A 16,448-nucleotide genomic window follows, 5' to 3' on the forward strand; every position below is an offset into this window, starting at 1 on the left:
AGTGATATGCAGTTTATCAGTGATCAGAAGTGAACTTTACTTTTGATTTTGTAACTTTCGATTGGGATTAAAGCAAGCCCCTTGAAATCCAAGTACATGAGTGGTGTTTTCTTGGATCACAGTACGCGTACAAAGGTTATAGCAATTCAAATTGGGTTTGCTCAACAACAAATATTCTTGGAGCTCATTGTGTGAAAAACAGTTGCAGACTGGCTCATCCCCTTTTCTCAATCATCGCAGTGACCAAACAGCATGTTAATCAAGAACATCTGCAACTTCAAAGAAGATAGCAGTTGATAAAAATTAATGTATTAAAATGTTTAAGTAAATTTTTCTATTTGAAAAACTACTTAAAATTAAATTTGAAATTATGACAGGCCTCATAAAAGTCACTGGCTAAGCAAGCAGAACGAGAGTTTGTTGAAGTGCTAAACCAGCTTTTGATAGCAGTAGCTTCTTGTGCAGGTGCAGAGAGAATTCCTACTTTCTTGATCACTGTGGACACCACCATCATCCAGCTTGTCACTCAGGCCCACAGCCTTTGCGTTATCTTCACTTCAGATCTTTCGAGGTCCTCACATTTCTGCTATATCTTGCCAATATTTTCTGTATAACCTTTCTAAGATATGGCCTTTCCTATCCATTCATGTAGCTAAAACCCTCATCCAAGCTCCCATCATCTTGCATCTCAATTAATACAACATCCTTCTCTCTGACCTTGACAAATGCAATCTTGCCCCACTTGTATCCTCTCAGAATGCTTCTGCAAACATCACTTTCCATGCCCGTTGCTTTGACCATGTCACCCCTGTTTGCATCCCTCCACTGGCTCCCTCTTCATTATCACATCCAACATAAGGTATTGATACCAATCGGCTCCGTGTTCTTGAGGAAAGGACGCAGTATCCAGCCTGTCTGACTCATGAAGGCACCCCCCCCACACACCTCCCAGCCTCTGCTTGAACCAAAACCGATCAGAAGACAGACTTACAGAAAGCAATGAAAAGGCAGTGGGAGACACACCTAAACCCCTCCTGACAAGGGTGACAGGATTAAGGCAACTCCCCTAGCCTCATCTGCATCAAAGATGGGACGGGAGGCATCTCTATTAGCATACAGAATTGAGAACAGAGATTACCGCACTGAACTCTGGGACCAGAAAAGCAGGGAAGCACTGCATCATGGGGGATCTCTGCTCCAGATGTTAATGAACCTATGCCTGCACACACCCAGCTCAGCAGTTATCAGACCAATTCTAGTAATGAATCCTTGATTGATATCCAAAATACTGAAGCAGCCTAATTGCATTGTGAGCTCCCTGGAAGGAACACCACCCATACCTAGAAGTGATCAGCTCCTATTGTCTAGCCCAGGGATGGCCAACCTGTGGCTCTGGAGCCACATGCAGCTCTTCAGAAGCTAATATGCAGCTCCTTGTATAGGCACCGACTCCGGGCTGGAGCTACAGGCGTCAACTTTCTAATGTGCCGGGGGTGCTCACTGCTCAACCCCTGGCCCTGCCCCCACTCCACCCCTTTCCTTGAGCCTGCTATGCCCTCACTCCTCTCCCTGCAAGCCACCTGCATACCACGAAACAGCTGATCAGGAGGTGCGGGAAGGGATGAGGAGGTGCTGATTGGCAGGCAGGAGGAGCTGGCGGGGGGGGAGGAGGGAGCTGATTGGGGGCTGCTGACGTATTACTGTGGCTCTTTGACAATGTACATTGGTAAATTTTGGCTCCATCTCAGGCTCAGGTTGACCACCTCCTGGTCTAGCCTAAAGAAAACCCTTGAGTCATCAGTTTACCCATAAACAAATCTAGTGTTCTCCCTTGAACCATTGTTGTTTCCCTACAAAAAACCCCTACTCACACTCAAGTAAGTGTTCTGATGCATGGATCCAAACTCTGCATCAGTTCCACTGGGATTTCATCTTTTCTTGACTGATCGTGCTGGGGGCTCTGCCTGTCTCCTGCCCTCAGGACCCTCAGCTACCACCATCACCCCGACCAGTTCAAGCTTCATGGAGTGGTGAAACCCCAGCTTTCTCTCTGTGTGTTTTCTTTCCACCTCAGGTATAACTTTTTAACCCTGACTTGTTTGATCAGGTATAGTTTTCTATATATGACTTTTGTAATCTTTCATAATGTAACTTATGTTTGTTTAGGCTCTCCTTGTGTGGTTATCACTATTATTCAATAAATAACTTTTATGGTTAAGCTGGTTGCTTCCCTCCCTCTCTGAACTTTAATCTTTTGTGTTTCTGGCTTCCCTATTTACTCTGCAGCAACACTTCTCTTACCTAAGAGCAAGATCCCTGTAGTGCCCAAAATACTGTGCCATTTGCTCATCTAGTGGGTTACTGCCAGAACAATTGTAACCTGAAAGTGGGGATAGGGATGTGCTGAACCTGTGACATACGAAGGTGGCAGCTCGGAAGTGCTGCTTGACCCAGACTACTGAGTCCAGGGGCATACAAGGGTGGCAGCCTGGAAGTGGTGTTCGACCCAGCCTGCTCAGGCTTACTCTATTCCGGTGTAGTACCTGTGGCATATAAGGGTGCCAACTTGGAAGTGCTGCTTGGCCTGGACTATTGAGCCATGGGGCATATAAGGGTGGCAGCTTGGAAATCCTGCTTGACCCAGTCCACTGAGTCCAGAGACATATAAGGGGTCAGCTTCAGAGTACTGACTGACCAGTCCACTCAGACTTGCTCTGTTAGAGAGAGAGAGCGAGAGAGAGCGCGCGCGCGCGCACACACACACTCATCTGATTCAAGGGTTGGAAGAACACAGCCCTGGGGAACCTAGGTCCTGCAGGATAGCTCCATTGGGAGGAGACTTGCAGGAGGGAGAAGTAGAGCTCCATATGAACACACAAGTAGTACACTGATAGAATTATAGAACCCCCCCAGCCCAGAAGAGTAACCCTAATAAATGAGCATACCCCAAAGTAACGGGCAAATCTGGTAACAGTACTTGTATTCACTTCCAAGGCCCTACCTACACAGTCAATACCTGTCATTCAGTATCAACCTACTTGTTAAAATTTTCCCACAAGCACCTCCATGCTTTCTACCATGCTGCCCCACATTTGGGAGGCGCTCTCCATAAACCGCCTATTACTTGACTACGGTCAAATATTCGAGCAAAGAATGCCCTGATGTAGGCAGTGGCCTAGCTTTTTGATTGTATCATGGTGCCATTTGTTAGCTAGCCTACTTAAATGTCCTAATCACTCACTTTACTACATGCTGATGTCACCTGTTGGGAAAACAAAATTGACTGATTGGCTAGAATCTTAGAACAAACTTTTATGTACATCTTTATTTGTATAACAGGTCATCAATGCAAAGATAAAGCAAAAGATGATAAGCAAGATGTTTGATGAGTAGGCCTGTTCCCTAGCTAGTCATTTAAAAATGACTTTCTTTTCCAGTTGCTCTGTGTTTTATTTCTATTTTGTTTTTTATTTCCATCTGTAACTGTTCAGTCTTGTCTAGTTGGCAGCCGGTATCAAGCAGAGTGCTCCAGGGGTCGGTCCCGGGGCCGGTTTCGTTCAACATCTTTATCAATGATCTGGATGATGGGATTAATTGCACCCTCAGCAAGTTTGCAGATGACACTAAGCTGTGGGGGAGAGGTAGATACGCTGGAGGGTAGGCACAGGGTCCAGAGCGACCTAGACAAATTGGAGGATTGGGCCAAAAGAAATCTAATGAGATTCAACAAGGACAAGTGCAGAGTCCTGCACTTAGGAAGGAAGACTCCCATGCACCTCTACAGGCTGGGGACCGACTAGTTAAGCAACAGTTCTGCAGAAAGGGACCTAGGGATTACAGCGGACGAGAAGCTGGATATGAGTCAGCAGTGTTCCCGCGTTGCCAAGAAGGCCAACGGCATATTGGGCTGTATTAGTAGGAACACTGCCAGCAGATCGAGGGAAGTGATTATTCCCCTCTATTCAGCACTGGTGAGGCCACACCTGAGTATTGTGTCCAGTTTTGGGCCCCCCACTACAGAGGGGACGTGGACAAATTGGAGAGAGTCCAGCGGAGGGCAACGAAAATGATTAGGGAGCTGGGGCACATGACTTACGAGGAGAGGCTAAGGGAACTGGGGTTAATTAGTCTGCAGAAGAGTGAGGGGGGATTTGATAGCAGCCTTCAACTACCTGAATGGGGGTTCCAAAGAAGATGGAGCTAGGCTGTTCTCAGTGGTGGCAGATGACAGAACAAGAAGCAATGGTCTCAAGTTGCAGTGGGGGAGGTCTAGGTTGGATATTACGGAAAGCTTTTCATTAGGAGGGTGGTGAAGGACTGGAATGGGTTACCTAGGGAGGTGGTGAAATCTCCATCTTAGAGGTTTTTAAGGCCCAGCTTGACAAAGCCTTAGCTGGGATGATTTAGTTGGTGTTAGTCCTGCTTTGAGCAGGAGATTGGACTAGATGACCTTCTGAGGTCTCTTCCAACCCTAATATTCTATGACTAATGTTCTCTTTTAAATGCCAACCTAACATTGCTAAAAAAAATAATTACACTTTCTTTTTTGAGGTTCTCATTACATTGTACTTGGAGTTACTTTAATATAGAAAATGCAATTAAGTAACTTGGTTTTTTGTAATTAAGAATAAGTACCTAAGGCTAAGCCTATTGGAGATAACAGTCTTACTTTTCTTTGCTAACGTTCTAATGAATGCTACACCTGTTTCGATAAGACAAAAAAGCTTATGCATCCAGTACATTCCAGGTAGTTTTAGTCAACTAATACAAACAACTTTAAAATGCTGTTTTTGCACATGCTAAATTGAATTTCAATTTCTATTAGAAGATTACAAGTGAAAAATTAGTCTAGTAATTAAGGAGTGTATGATTTCCCCATTTATAACATAATAAAAATGTAAAAATTAACAACTGAATCTGTTTTAAGATAAATAATCCATCATAAGTGAGTAATGATATGGTCGGTCCTCATTACATTAAACTTGGTACTTTTTGGCAAAGACCACATTTAGTTGCAAATCAACATGATTTAATGGTTACCAGCTAATTAGAAACAACTTTTCTTTAGAAAATACCTAAGTAGAAATGAAAACTACAATTAAAATCAATGATTTAAACAATTTTTCCTGCTTGCTGATCATGATCAAAATTGGTGATTTAAATTGCTTGAGTTAAGTCAATCCACCTTAGAACAGTGGGGCTGACGGATGTGCTGGCCACCCTTCCCACAGCCCCCATTGGCCTGGAGCAGCGAACCGCGGCCAGTGGGAGCCACGATCAGCCGAACCTGCGGACGCAGCCCAGCCCGCCAGCTTTCCCTGAACAAGCGGCGCACCAGCTTTGAGAAACCCTGCCTTAGAAGACATTGTTAATTATGACCCAATTACACAGGACCACCAGATGAAAAATACTGTATGGGGTTCTGAATTATATTTTAAAGAGTCTTATTTATTTATAAAGCTCCCCTGCAACGCAAAAGGATGCACCCCTGTATTCACATCCTACGTACTACAATAATAATATTTGTACAAAATATGTCTTGTGAGCTATAATTTGAAAACTAATAACTCACTGGTCAGTAATATTATGGTGAAATGTATGAACAGTAGCAACATTATATGTAAAGTTATGAAATCCCCTGTATGATGTTAAAGGCACATATTGAAACTCACATAGCCCTGATTAAGTAGAACTGGTTAAGGAGGCCTGTCAAACAAAAGAATGTGTGTTTATCTCAATTTGCATCTAAGTTGTAAAAAGAGTCCTCAGACAGCAAGTGGGAGAAGAAAGAAAAATCGACATTTCAGGATAAATAGATGAAAAGAAACACCATGAAGCCTCCTTCCTCCACCAGACTCCATGTCTACTTGCTCTCAGCTGGGAAGAACTTTAGTGAGACATCACACTCAGGAAAATGCTTTTCAAAGGGAGACTGGACTATAAAAGTAAGGGGCAAAAACACCCCAAGTTCTTGTTACATACCCATTTCTCTCTCCACCTAAGACCACCAGAGAAACAACCATTGGACTTTGGGGCCAGATTCTGGCCTGAGAGTTTGGTCAGCAATGTTATTGGAAATGTGGTACGGAACTTCACTTTGAACCAAGTCTAGTTTAAGTTTAGAAAGCCTTTTCTCTATTTTTCTTGTAACCATTTCTGACTTTAATGCCTCATTTCTTGTACTCAATATCTATCTTTTTGTAGTTTTGTTCTTTAATCAAAAATTAATCCAGTGTTGTGAATTGTTTGTGTAACTCAATTGAAGGCAACAAGCTATGTACTGATCCCCTTAGAGGGGCAAAGGGCCTAGTGTATCCTGACTGTCCAGGAGAGGACTGGACACTGCAGAACACACATTTTTTTTTTTGGGGGGGGGGGGGGGGGGGAGGAGGAGACGACTCAGGATTGGTGGCATGTTGGGGTCACCTGCAAATAGTAACCAAGACTCCTGGAAGCTGCTGGGGGTCAAAGCCGCTGGACCAGGGCTGTGGCTTTACACAGACACTTAGGGTGCAACCTGCATACTGGCAGGCTAATTATGAGTGATCCCCAAGCTGGAAGCTACAACAGCAAAGCACTGCGAGGCACCGCAGGTAGCAGGGGAGGGGTGACACAGCCGCTCTGGTCTGGATTGCACCCTGTAATGTCATAGGGACAAAACAAGAAAATTAAAATACAACATTGTTGAAAACAAACTAAATGTAAGAGACAGATGAGAGGGATAGTTCAGTGGTTTGAGCATTGGCTCTGGAGATCTGGGTTCTAGGCCCAGCTCTACACTACATTGGTTTGCTGGGTAGCCTTAGGCACATCACATCCCTGTGCCTCACTTTCCTGTTCTGTAACACTGTACAGAAGGCCAGGAGCTTTTCAACACAACCCCAATTCCTCAAAATCAAAACCAAACCTTTCGCTGAAACGAACTGTTTGGATTAATTTTTTTTCTGACGTTCAGAATAGAATTATTGGTCAAAACCAGAGAGAAAGAGGGGGCATGCACCTGGGATGTGGGAAACCAAAGTTTAAGTTCCTGCTCTCAATCAAGCTTGACTTTTATATTTAACCACCAGCCCAGCTGAGGGGCGGGGGCGGGCCCTCCCCCTTCAGAACAGTGGGGTGTCTGGAGGTCCCTTCTAGTCCTACATTTCTATGATTTCATAATTGTTCTGGAAATGCAATGCTTGTTCTCCAGCCCTAGCGACACGTAACAACAATACTCCCTTTGTCAAGGGCTCTGGGATCTAGGGCGGGAAGGCATCCCAGAGTATCATTGCTCTATCAAGGTATTATTCTAATCAACACGTTTGGCCTAAAACTTGAGGCTTAATGGAGCTATTTTCTTCCAGCCGCAGTCCGGATGCGACTCTCTTCCTCTCGTACTAGCGAGTGTTTCTAGAGGTGCCCTCACAGCCGAGCCGAGCCGAGCCGAGCCGAGCGGGGTGTTTTTCTCCGTCAGCTCCATAAAAGAAAGCGAAGGAGGCACTGGGACGCCGCCGCTTCCTGCGCTTTGCGACCCACACCCCGCGGGCAGGCAGCGAGCGAGCGGCTCCGGCCAGAGCTCAGAGGCAGCTGGCCCAGGGGGCGTGCCGGGCACTCTGCCGCCTGTCACGACAGCCCAGGGAGCCGCGCGCAGGATGATACCCGGGGAGCTCAGTCAGCCGCCCGTGCGCCGACCGGGGCGATGGCGGGGACAGCGAGGCTGGGGAGCAGGCAGGGAGAGCCCGCCGGGCCCCGCTCCTTACCTTGTCCCAGCGCAGCCACTGAGCAGCCACCTCGGTCAGCCCCGGCGCCGCCATCCTGCCCGCTCCGTTCAGCTCAGCTTCCCGCCCGGCACTGCCCTTCCGGGGCGGAGCGACAACAGCAGCGGCCGTTACCTTCCCCCCGCTGAGTCGCGGTGCGAGGGAGGGTCGCTACCCGTCCCGTTCTGCTGCCCTTACTGAGCACGCGCCAGCCGTATGCGCATGCTCACTAGCGTCGCCTGAATTTGCTGCTTTGCTGCCTCTCCCGTAGCTCTAAGGAACGTTTTCGCGGCCAGAGAGTGGGGAGCTTTTGTGCAGGGGCCACGCCGTGCCCAGGGGCGGGTGAGACAGATGGAGGGGGCAGGCGCCGGCGTAGAGGCTCGGAACATTGCGGCGGCCCGCGATAGGGAGGGGCGGGGGCTGGGAGGTGCCACATGTGAGAGTGCTTTTTGTGGTTTAGTTTAAGACTCTTACAAACCAACCAAGCTAAACTTAAAAAGGCACTCTTATACCTGAACAAGTGGCTGGGATGATTTAGTTGGGGTTGGTCCTGCGGGGTTGGACTAGATGACCTCCTGAGGTCTCTTCCAACCCTGATATACTATGATCTGTGTCCACACACAGCGTTATGGCAGTATAACTATACCAGTTTAAACCTACAACATTAGCTTAGGGCTTGGCTGCACTCAGACACTGACTTCCACTTTGCCCGGTGGGCGTTCGACCACCACCCTGGCCCTGCCCCTGGCCCACCTCTTCCTGCCCTTGCACCGCCCTTGCCCTGCCTCCAGTTCAGCCCTTCCCCAAAGTCCCTGCCCCTAACCACCCCCATTCCACCCCCTTCCCTCAAGTCCCCACCCCCGCCCAGCCCTTCTCCACCTCTTCCCCTGAGTGCACCGTGACCCTGCTTCTCCCCCTCCCTCTCAGAAAGTCCTAAGGGCTGCCAAACAGCTATTAGGCAGCAGGAAGCGCTGGGAGGGAGGGGTAAGAGTGGACATGGTGCACTGGGGGGGCGGGGAGAAGGAGGCAAGGAGGGGGGAGCTTGGCTGCTGGTGGGTGGGAGCATCCGCTAATTTTTCCCTGTGGGTGCTCCAGCCCAGAGCACCCATGGAGTCGGCACCTATGGCTACACTTGCAAGATAGAGCGCATTAAATCAGCCCCGGGTGCCCTAATTCCTGAGGTGACCACACTGACAAGGCACTTAGAGCGCCTGGACTCCACGGCTGGAGAACCCCTAGTAATCCACCTCTACGAGAAGCATAGAGCTTGATGCTCCCTGACTGAAACGCCTGGGTGTCAGTGTGGACGAAGTGTTGCATTACTGCACTGTGATTGGCCTCCAGAAACGTCCCATAATCCCTTGAAGTCAAGTGGCCAAATGATGTTCATTTTACTACTGATTTATTTATATTTCTGATTGGATATCTTATTTTCATAGCCCTGGCCAATAAATTGTCTTTACATTATCACAGTTCCATGATATTTCATAGATTTTAAGGACAGAAGGGATCTATAACACAGGCCCTATAATGTCACCCCTTATCCTTGCACTGGGCCTAATGTATCTGACCCTTCAGCACCTGGTATTTTCTCTCTGTGAAGGTATGTATTACACTATAATCAAGTCATCTCTCAATCTTCTTTTTGATAAGATACACAGATGGAGCTCTTTAAGTCTCTCATTGTAAGGCCTTTTTGTGGCTCTTTTCTACACTTGCTCCAATTTTTCAACATCCTTTTTAATAACTAATAATACTTAAGAACACGATATAGTATTCCAGTATCAGTCTCACCAATGCCATATACTGAGGTAACATGACCTCCCTTTTATTCACTACTCCTTCTCTGTACAACCAAAGATCATATTAGCCCAGCATCGCACTGGGAACTTCTGCTTAGTTGCTTAATCACTCTGACTCGTAAATCCTTTTCAGAATCATTGCTTCCCAGGATAGAGTCTCCCATTCTGCAGGTATGGCTTACATTCTTCAGGTCAGATTTTCATAGGTATTGAAGACTAGAAAAATCAACTGATGCCTGCACACAAGTGTACTGCTCCTGTTAAGTCTGATCTTTTTTATTCTTATTGGAAAAATAAAATTGTCCATGTGTGACCCAGGATCCTCTTCATGCCAACTAGAAGAGGACACGGGAGGTGTATAGGGTTTTACAGGGATCCCTTGGATCGGTATCTGCATAATAGTTCACCAAAGGGTGGCATGTGAGGTCTTTACCGAGCGCCAGTAGCTCACTTCCCATCATTATCATTGCAAAATATATTTATGTATAATGTTTAAGAAGTAACATATCTATAGTGAAAATTATGTTCTTAAGGTCTTGGAGCTAAGACAGGTTACCAGGAGGTGACATGCCTAGGAAATGTTCCTTTATACTTAACTCATTGTCTGGTCATTTGTATATTATTTATTGTATGCCTCACAGAGTATTCTCATTTGCATCCGAAGCCACATGCGGACTGGGAGACTACAAAATCTACAAGAAATGAAATCTACAGGAATAAACAAACAGCAAGGGGGGTGTCCTGTTTGTGAATAAAGACAAAAGATTCTTCTGCTATATGTTGAAGTGCAAAGCAATACACTGAGCCCTTCAACGAGGTTATAGGGTTACTATATGTCTGGGTTTTCATAAACGTGACCTCTTTTTTGGTAGTCCATTTTCCATCCGGGTGGATTTTTGAAATAAGAGTTAAAGTCCAGGATTTTTGCAGAGCAGATGTTGCAGCTTAGAAAAAGACCCAATTGGTGCACTTTCCAATTGGTCCTTCCTCTAAGAGCCCTGGAGGGGCTTGTGCCAGCCGCCCTGCCACCATGACAAGAAGTGACACTGCCCAGGTGTCCAGTGAGAACCTCTGCTGCCACTATCCCCTTCAGCACTTCCAGGTACCCCTCCCAATACACACACCCCTCCAGCACCCCTCACATACCCACTCCAGTACCCCCAACTATACTCCCCTCCAGGTCCCCCAGCTCTCCTCCCCCCGCCCAATCTCCTCTTTTTGGGAACGTAAAATATGGTAACCCTAAATGAGGAGGCACATTGATAGTGTGCTTGTTTTATGTAAGGAGGGTCACAATTAACCTGGCTGCAAAGTGCTGCAAGGATTTTGGGTGAGCAATACTCTACAAGATACGAGATTTGTAAATTTGTTAGTCTCTAAGGTGCCACAAGTACTCCTGGTTTTTTTTTGCGGATACAGACTAACACGGCTGCTACTCTGAAACCGTTCATCCCTCAAATTATGTCCTTCTCCCCATATCACAGTGACAATTCTGCTAAGCTGTTCCAACTGATCCCTCCACCTTTCAATACCACTACACCAAACACATACAATGGCAATTTGGGTGCATGTGGATGACTGCTGGAATTCAAATCTGTGGCCTACAACACAAATGATGGCACACTTTATTTAGTCCTTCCTCATGTCTACTTATGGTAACACTGCTATTGAATCATTCCCACTGGCTATTGCCAGCTCCAAGGAGCAGAGTTAAGTCAAATTTAATTCAAAACTGACATCACAAGAACTAGGGAATGGGCAAAGGCAAGGGGAAATGAATTCTGAGAGAGAGGCCATCATCCATCAGAATTTGCAACTTGCAAATTTTGACAAAGTAACACTTAGGACACTATATCTGTCTGAGCTTGCCAAGCCTGGCTCAGGTTTCTTATTCCAAAGGCCTGGAGCAGCCAATGATTCATAGAAGGGGATTTCATCAAAGTCATTGATCCTTTAGCTTGCTAGCTCCTGCTGGAACTGTGGGGTCCACAGTTTCTTAGCCTGCATTGAAATAGTCTGAACTCACCCCTAGACTAGGGTGTGGCTTTATAAACAAAGAAATTAACAGAGTGACAGAATTAAATTTACCCAAGATGAGCTGCTCCTGGCATTCCTATGTTCTCTGGCCAGGTTGGCCCTTCTAAGCACCCATGTGTTGGGGAATTACGAATCGAGAATTTGTTGCAGGGATAAAATGAAGCTACAGCACACAAGGGCCAATTAAAAGTGGAAAGTCAGAAGCAGCACTCACCTGCTTCAATGTCCAGCCCTGGCTGGGATGATTTAGTTGGGGCTGGTCCTGCTTTGAGCAGGAGGTTAGACTAGATGACCTCTTGAGGTCTCTTCCAACCCTTATCTTCTATGATTCTATGAGAATACATTATATTTTGTAGTATGCGTATACAACCAATTATATACTTTACTTTAAAAGTGTATAAAATAATCAAGTATTGAGCTAAACACGATCATACCCCAAACTGACCGCTGAATTTAAGTTGTGTGTTTTTTCCCTTAGGCACTCATACAGTTAAAGTATTTGAAAGTATGGATGGCTTTCAAATGAAGCTGGATCAGGGCCTTATTTGTAAGAGATACAATGGTGCAGAGTGGGTGAATTCGCGACAGAGACTTTTCAACCACCTGCTTAAACGATGCTGAAAATGACGTGGGTTTGCATCGCAGTCCCACGTCATTGTCATAATTGTGTGTGCAGACTGTCGGAAGCCTGTGCGTCACAAAAGCACCCTGATTATTTAGCCTGTTTTCACAACACAGGTTTGTGCTACCTTAAGAAAATAAGGTTAAGTGTTCCCTTCAAGTTGATGCTGAGTGGAAAATTGTGAACAGAGACATTGTTCACATCAAAATGTATGTAAAATATAAGCCCAAACATTGGTGGAGCCGGGCCCACATACCTGAATATATATATATATATATATAACTCACCACCTATGAGCACAGGGCATTTATTCCTCAGGTGCTCAGTGGAATTACAATAATAGCACCTTCTGGGCTCTTCAGCTTTTTCAGATTTGGGATGAGGACTGGAGGAGTGAACCTGGGGAGGTGAGTATCCAGCCTCCCATCCACCGTCCTTCTTCCCAGGGGTAAAACGGGGACCTTGCTTCCCACCAAACTTTAACTCCTCTAGGTGCTTGAGATTGCTCAAATTTATCTGCAAAAGCTGCAAGTTCATCAACTGTTTCCACCTTTTTATCCCATAAACACTGTTTTACATCATCACTAGACATATTCAGGAACTGTTCCTGAGCAACCAAATCACACATTCCTTCAAAGCTTGTAATACCTTTTCTCCTCACCCACTTATCCAGTAGATCTCTCATTTGGTTCACATAAGCCACATTACTTAATCCAGCCCCTCTCTTAAGGCTTCTAAATTTTACTCTATAAATGTCAGGTGTAATCTGAAACTGTTTTAAAACCAAGTCCTTACATTTACCATAATTGGAAGCATCACCCATTGGCATCTTATTGAGTATGTCCAGAGCTCTCCCAGTCAATTTTGCAACCAAAGTGATCATCTTTTGATCACCAGAAATTGCATGGAGCATACATATTCTCTCAAAGATGATGAAATACTCAGCAATATCCCCAGATTTGCTATATGCTGGACACAACCACTCCCACTTGTGGATTTTTGGAGAGGTGGAGCCCCCTGGTGTGGGGTTCTGTCTCTTCCACTCCAATATAGCCAGTTCATGCTTTCTCTCTTTTTCTTTCTCTTCAAAGGCTAGCTTCTGGATTTCCATGGTGCTCTCATGGTCTGCTTTTTGTCTGGTTGCTTGTGCCTCCATTTCTTTGTCAGCCTCTAGCTGCCTGAGTGCCATGGTCCTATGATGTGTAGCCTTCTGCTCATCAATTTCCATCTATTTTAATTCCATCTATCTCTTATGTTCTTATGTGCCCGAAGGAGCTCCAACTTTTTGGTAGCTTCACTTTCACTCATTTTGCTGTTTTTCCTGTCCCTACTTCTCTTACCTGAAATAAGCAAACAGAAAATCACTTTGTCTGTTCTCCAGCCACCACACTTAAAACTCACTAAAATCACCACCAGTGTTTAAGGGCAATAAACTGTGCACACTATCCTGCTCGACTATGCCACTGTGAAGGGTTGCCCCCTGTTAAGATGCCATCTGATATGCTGAGATACCACTGAGCCTGCCTGTTCTGCCAGCCTGGGAACCCTTTTTACCTGTTTTGCTGAGCCAGGCTATTAAGCCTCCTCCAGCACACACACAGGCAGGGCCACACCCAACTGCAGAACAACACAGACACTGAAATCAGCTCTGGGAAGACTCAGCTAAAGGGACTTGCCCCAGCACTCAGGTGTCCACCTCACTTGGAGTGCAGACCCAAAGGTATATTATGAAATCCGCCTCCTCACTCAATGTGGAGGAAGGTATACACAGCCTCTTAACCCCCACCCCAATTATGAATTGCATAACCTGGGTTATATTATAAACAAGAAATAAGTTTATAAACTACAAAAGGTGAATTTTAAGTAAATATAAGAGATAACAGACAGAACAAAGCAGATAACAGAGCAAATAAAACAAAATACGCAAGCTAAGTTCAATATACTTAAGGAACAGGTTACATTCTTACCGTAAATGTTATTTTAGGCAGGTTGCAAAGTTTCTGTAGCTTAGAGTTCCAGTTATATTTCTTTTCAGACTGGACCCCTGTCTCAGTCTGGACTCCCCACTTGCCTGTCCTTTGGGTATCTTTTGCAGTCTTTCTTCTTGGGCAGACAGGCCATGGAGTAGAGATTCCCCTTTGCTTTCCTCCCTACCCATAAATAAGGTTTACATAAGGCGGGAATCCTTTGTTTCCCAAACTTGAGCCCCCTCCCTTTTTAGTGGAAAGTTACAAGAAGTCCAAGATAATGTTTAGTATCAGGTGACAAGATCACTTGACTTAGGGCTTGTCTACACTGGCACTTTACTGCGCTGCAACTTTCTCACTCAGGAGTGTGAAAAAACACCCCCCTGAGCACTGCAAGTTTCAGCGCTGTAAAGTGCCAGTGTAGACAGTGCACCAGTGCTGGGAGCTATTCCAGTGCTGGGAGCTTGTGGAGGTGGGTTTTTTTATAGTGCTGGGAAAGCTCTCTCCCAGTGCTATCCCACAACTACCCAGCCATGTTAAAGCGCTGCTGCAGCAGCGCTCCCACGGCCAGCGCTTTAACGCTACTAATGAAGACATGCCCTTGGTAGTGTCACAGTTATGTCCCAGGACACATCCCAGGAGGGAGAGAGATTAGTATCTTCACAGTCTTATTGTTCCTCCCTAATGGCCCATCAAATCTGATGGCCTGTCATCTGGTGGATGCCTTCCAAATACACACCCAGTTGTAATTGTTACATAGTCCATATTCCGAACTTTAGATACAGAAATGATACATGCATACAAATAGGATAATCATATTCAGTAAATCATAACCTTTCCAATGATATCTTACATGAGTTATCTTGCATAAAGTACATCTCAGTTATGTCATATTCATATCATAAGCATATTTTCATAAAGAATATGGAGTGTAATGTCACAGTGTATTAATGCCAAAAGAGCATGTTACTGATTGCCTGTTTAAAAGCAGTGCTGTGTGGATTGAGGGTAGGATGAAGTGTCACTGTTCTTAAACCAATGTTTTGCCACTAACGCTCCAATGTCAGCCTATGATCGAACACATCTTAGAACAGCATGCCCGTAAGCAAATGCATTATCTCTTAGAGTATGTCTACACTGTAATAAAAGACCCACGACTGGCCCAGGTCAGCTGATTCAGTTCTGTGGGGCTCGGGCTACAGCGTTATAAAATTACAGCGTAGACGTTTGAGACCCTGTGCGTGGGGAAGGTCCCAAAGCCCAGGCTCCAGCTTGAGCCCAAACATCTACACTGCAATTTTATAGCCCCGTAGCCTGAGAATTGTGAGCCTGAGTCAGCTGAACGTACCCAGCGGGGCTATGCCGTGGGTCTTTTATCGTAGTGTAGACACACCCGTGGGACTCAGTCCTACGAAGTGCAAAGTACCCTCAACTCTCATGGAACTTAATAGAAACTGAGGGTGCTCAGCACCTCATAGGATTGAGACCTTAGGCAGCAACTTTTGAGAAAGAAATGAATGTAATATGTGCAGTCATACCTCCAGTAAACATATTTATAGACATGGTCATGACGGGTCAGATTGGACCTTCATACTCAACATGAGCAGCACATGGAAGAAACAAATACTCTTTGATAGTTGGTATCCCTAATATACATGTAACTGTACTTAGATGTTTGCAATCCAATAACATTGAGTGATGAGCTTTGGGAGATCCCCAATTAGGGATAGTTTCTGTCTTCATCAGTTAATAATGAACGATTTTACCAAATTTCAAGATTCTACATGAAGGGGAACATGGACATTAAGTCACAGAGTGACTTGTTTTAAGTATCTGTATAAATTAGATAGAGCATTTTATATTACTATTTGTTATTTAATATTATTTAGTATTTATTATTTCTAATACAGTAGTGCCCAGAGGACCTGTTGAGGGGTTTAGTGCCCAAATAAAATGATAATCCATGTACCAAAGAGTTTCCATTCTAATTTAAAACAAAATGTAACAAATAGGTAGCCTGCACACAAAAATCTATTCACTAACCCTTGCCATAATGATGATGATGAAAAAATAATCATTCTCAGGTCAAGAGCTGATAAAACTATTGTGAATACACTATTCATATGTAGCTCCCTTTTTTGTAGCTGTTCTCATTTCTATGAATGTATTTGCTAGTTACAGATTTTGCCAAATAGTGAACAAATTCCTGTATATGGGTTCATTATTGATCATCTAAATCATGTATTGCTGTTTCTACTTCTTAAATAGGTGGCTGAATAGG

The 16,448-nt window shown here is 45.1% G+C and overlaps 1 protein-coding gene across 2 annotated transcripts in view; it reads right to left on the minus strand.

Annotated features, from left to right (window-relative positions):
• Positions 1-8,139, minus strand: part of PGM2 (phosphoglucomutase 2) — a 35,818-nt gene extending 27,679 nt beyond the window's left edge. The window contains exon 1 of one of the 2 annotated variants that reach the window (XR_010601511.1): positions 7,743-7,959. Coding sequence is in view for 1 of the 2 variants with exons in the window: in XM_008169954.3 (XP_008168176.1) it covers positions 7,743-7,796 (54 nt within the window). In the remaining variant the exon portion in view is untranslated. Of the gene's footprint in view, positions 1-7,742 lie in introns of both variants that reach the window. The other variant, XM_008169954.3, reaches the window with a different exon arrangement.
• Between the last annotated feature and the right edge of the window lie 8,309 nt (positions 8,140-16,448).

The sequence above is a fragment of the Chrysemys picta genome, chromosome 5 (assembly GCF_011386835.1).
Source record: "Chrysemys picta bellii isolate R12L10 chromosome 5, ASM1138683v2, whole genome shotgun sequence".
NCBI lineage: Eukaryota > Metazoa > Chordata > Testudines > Emydidae > Chrysemys > Chrysemys picta.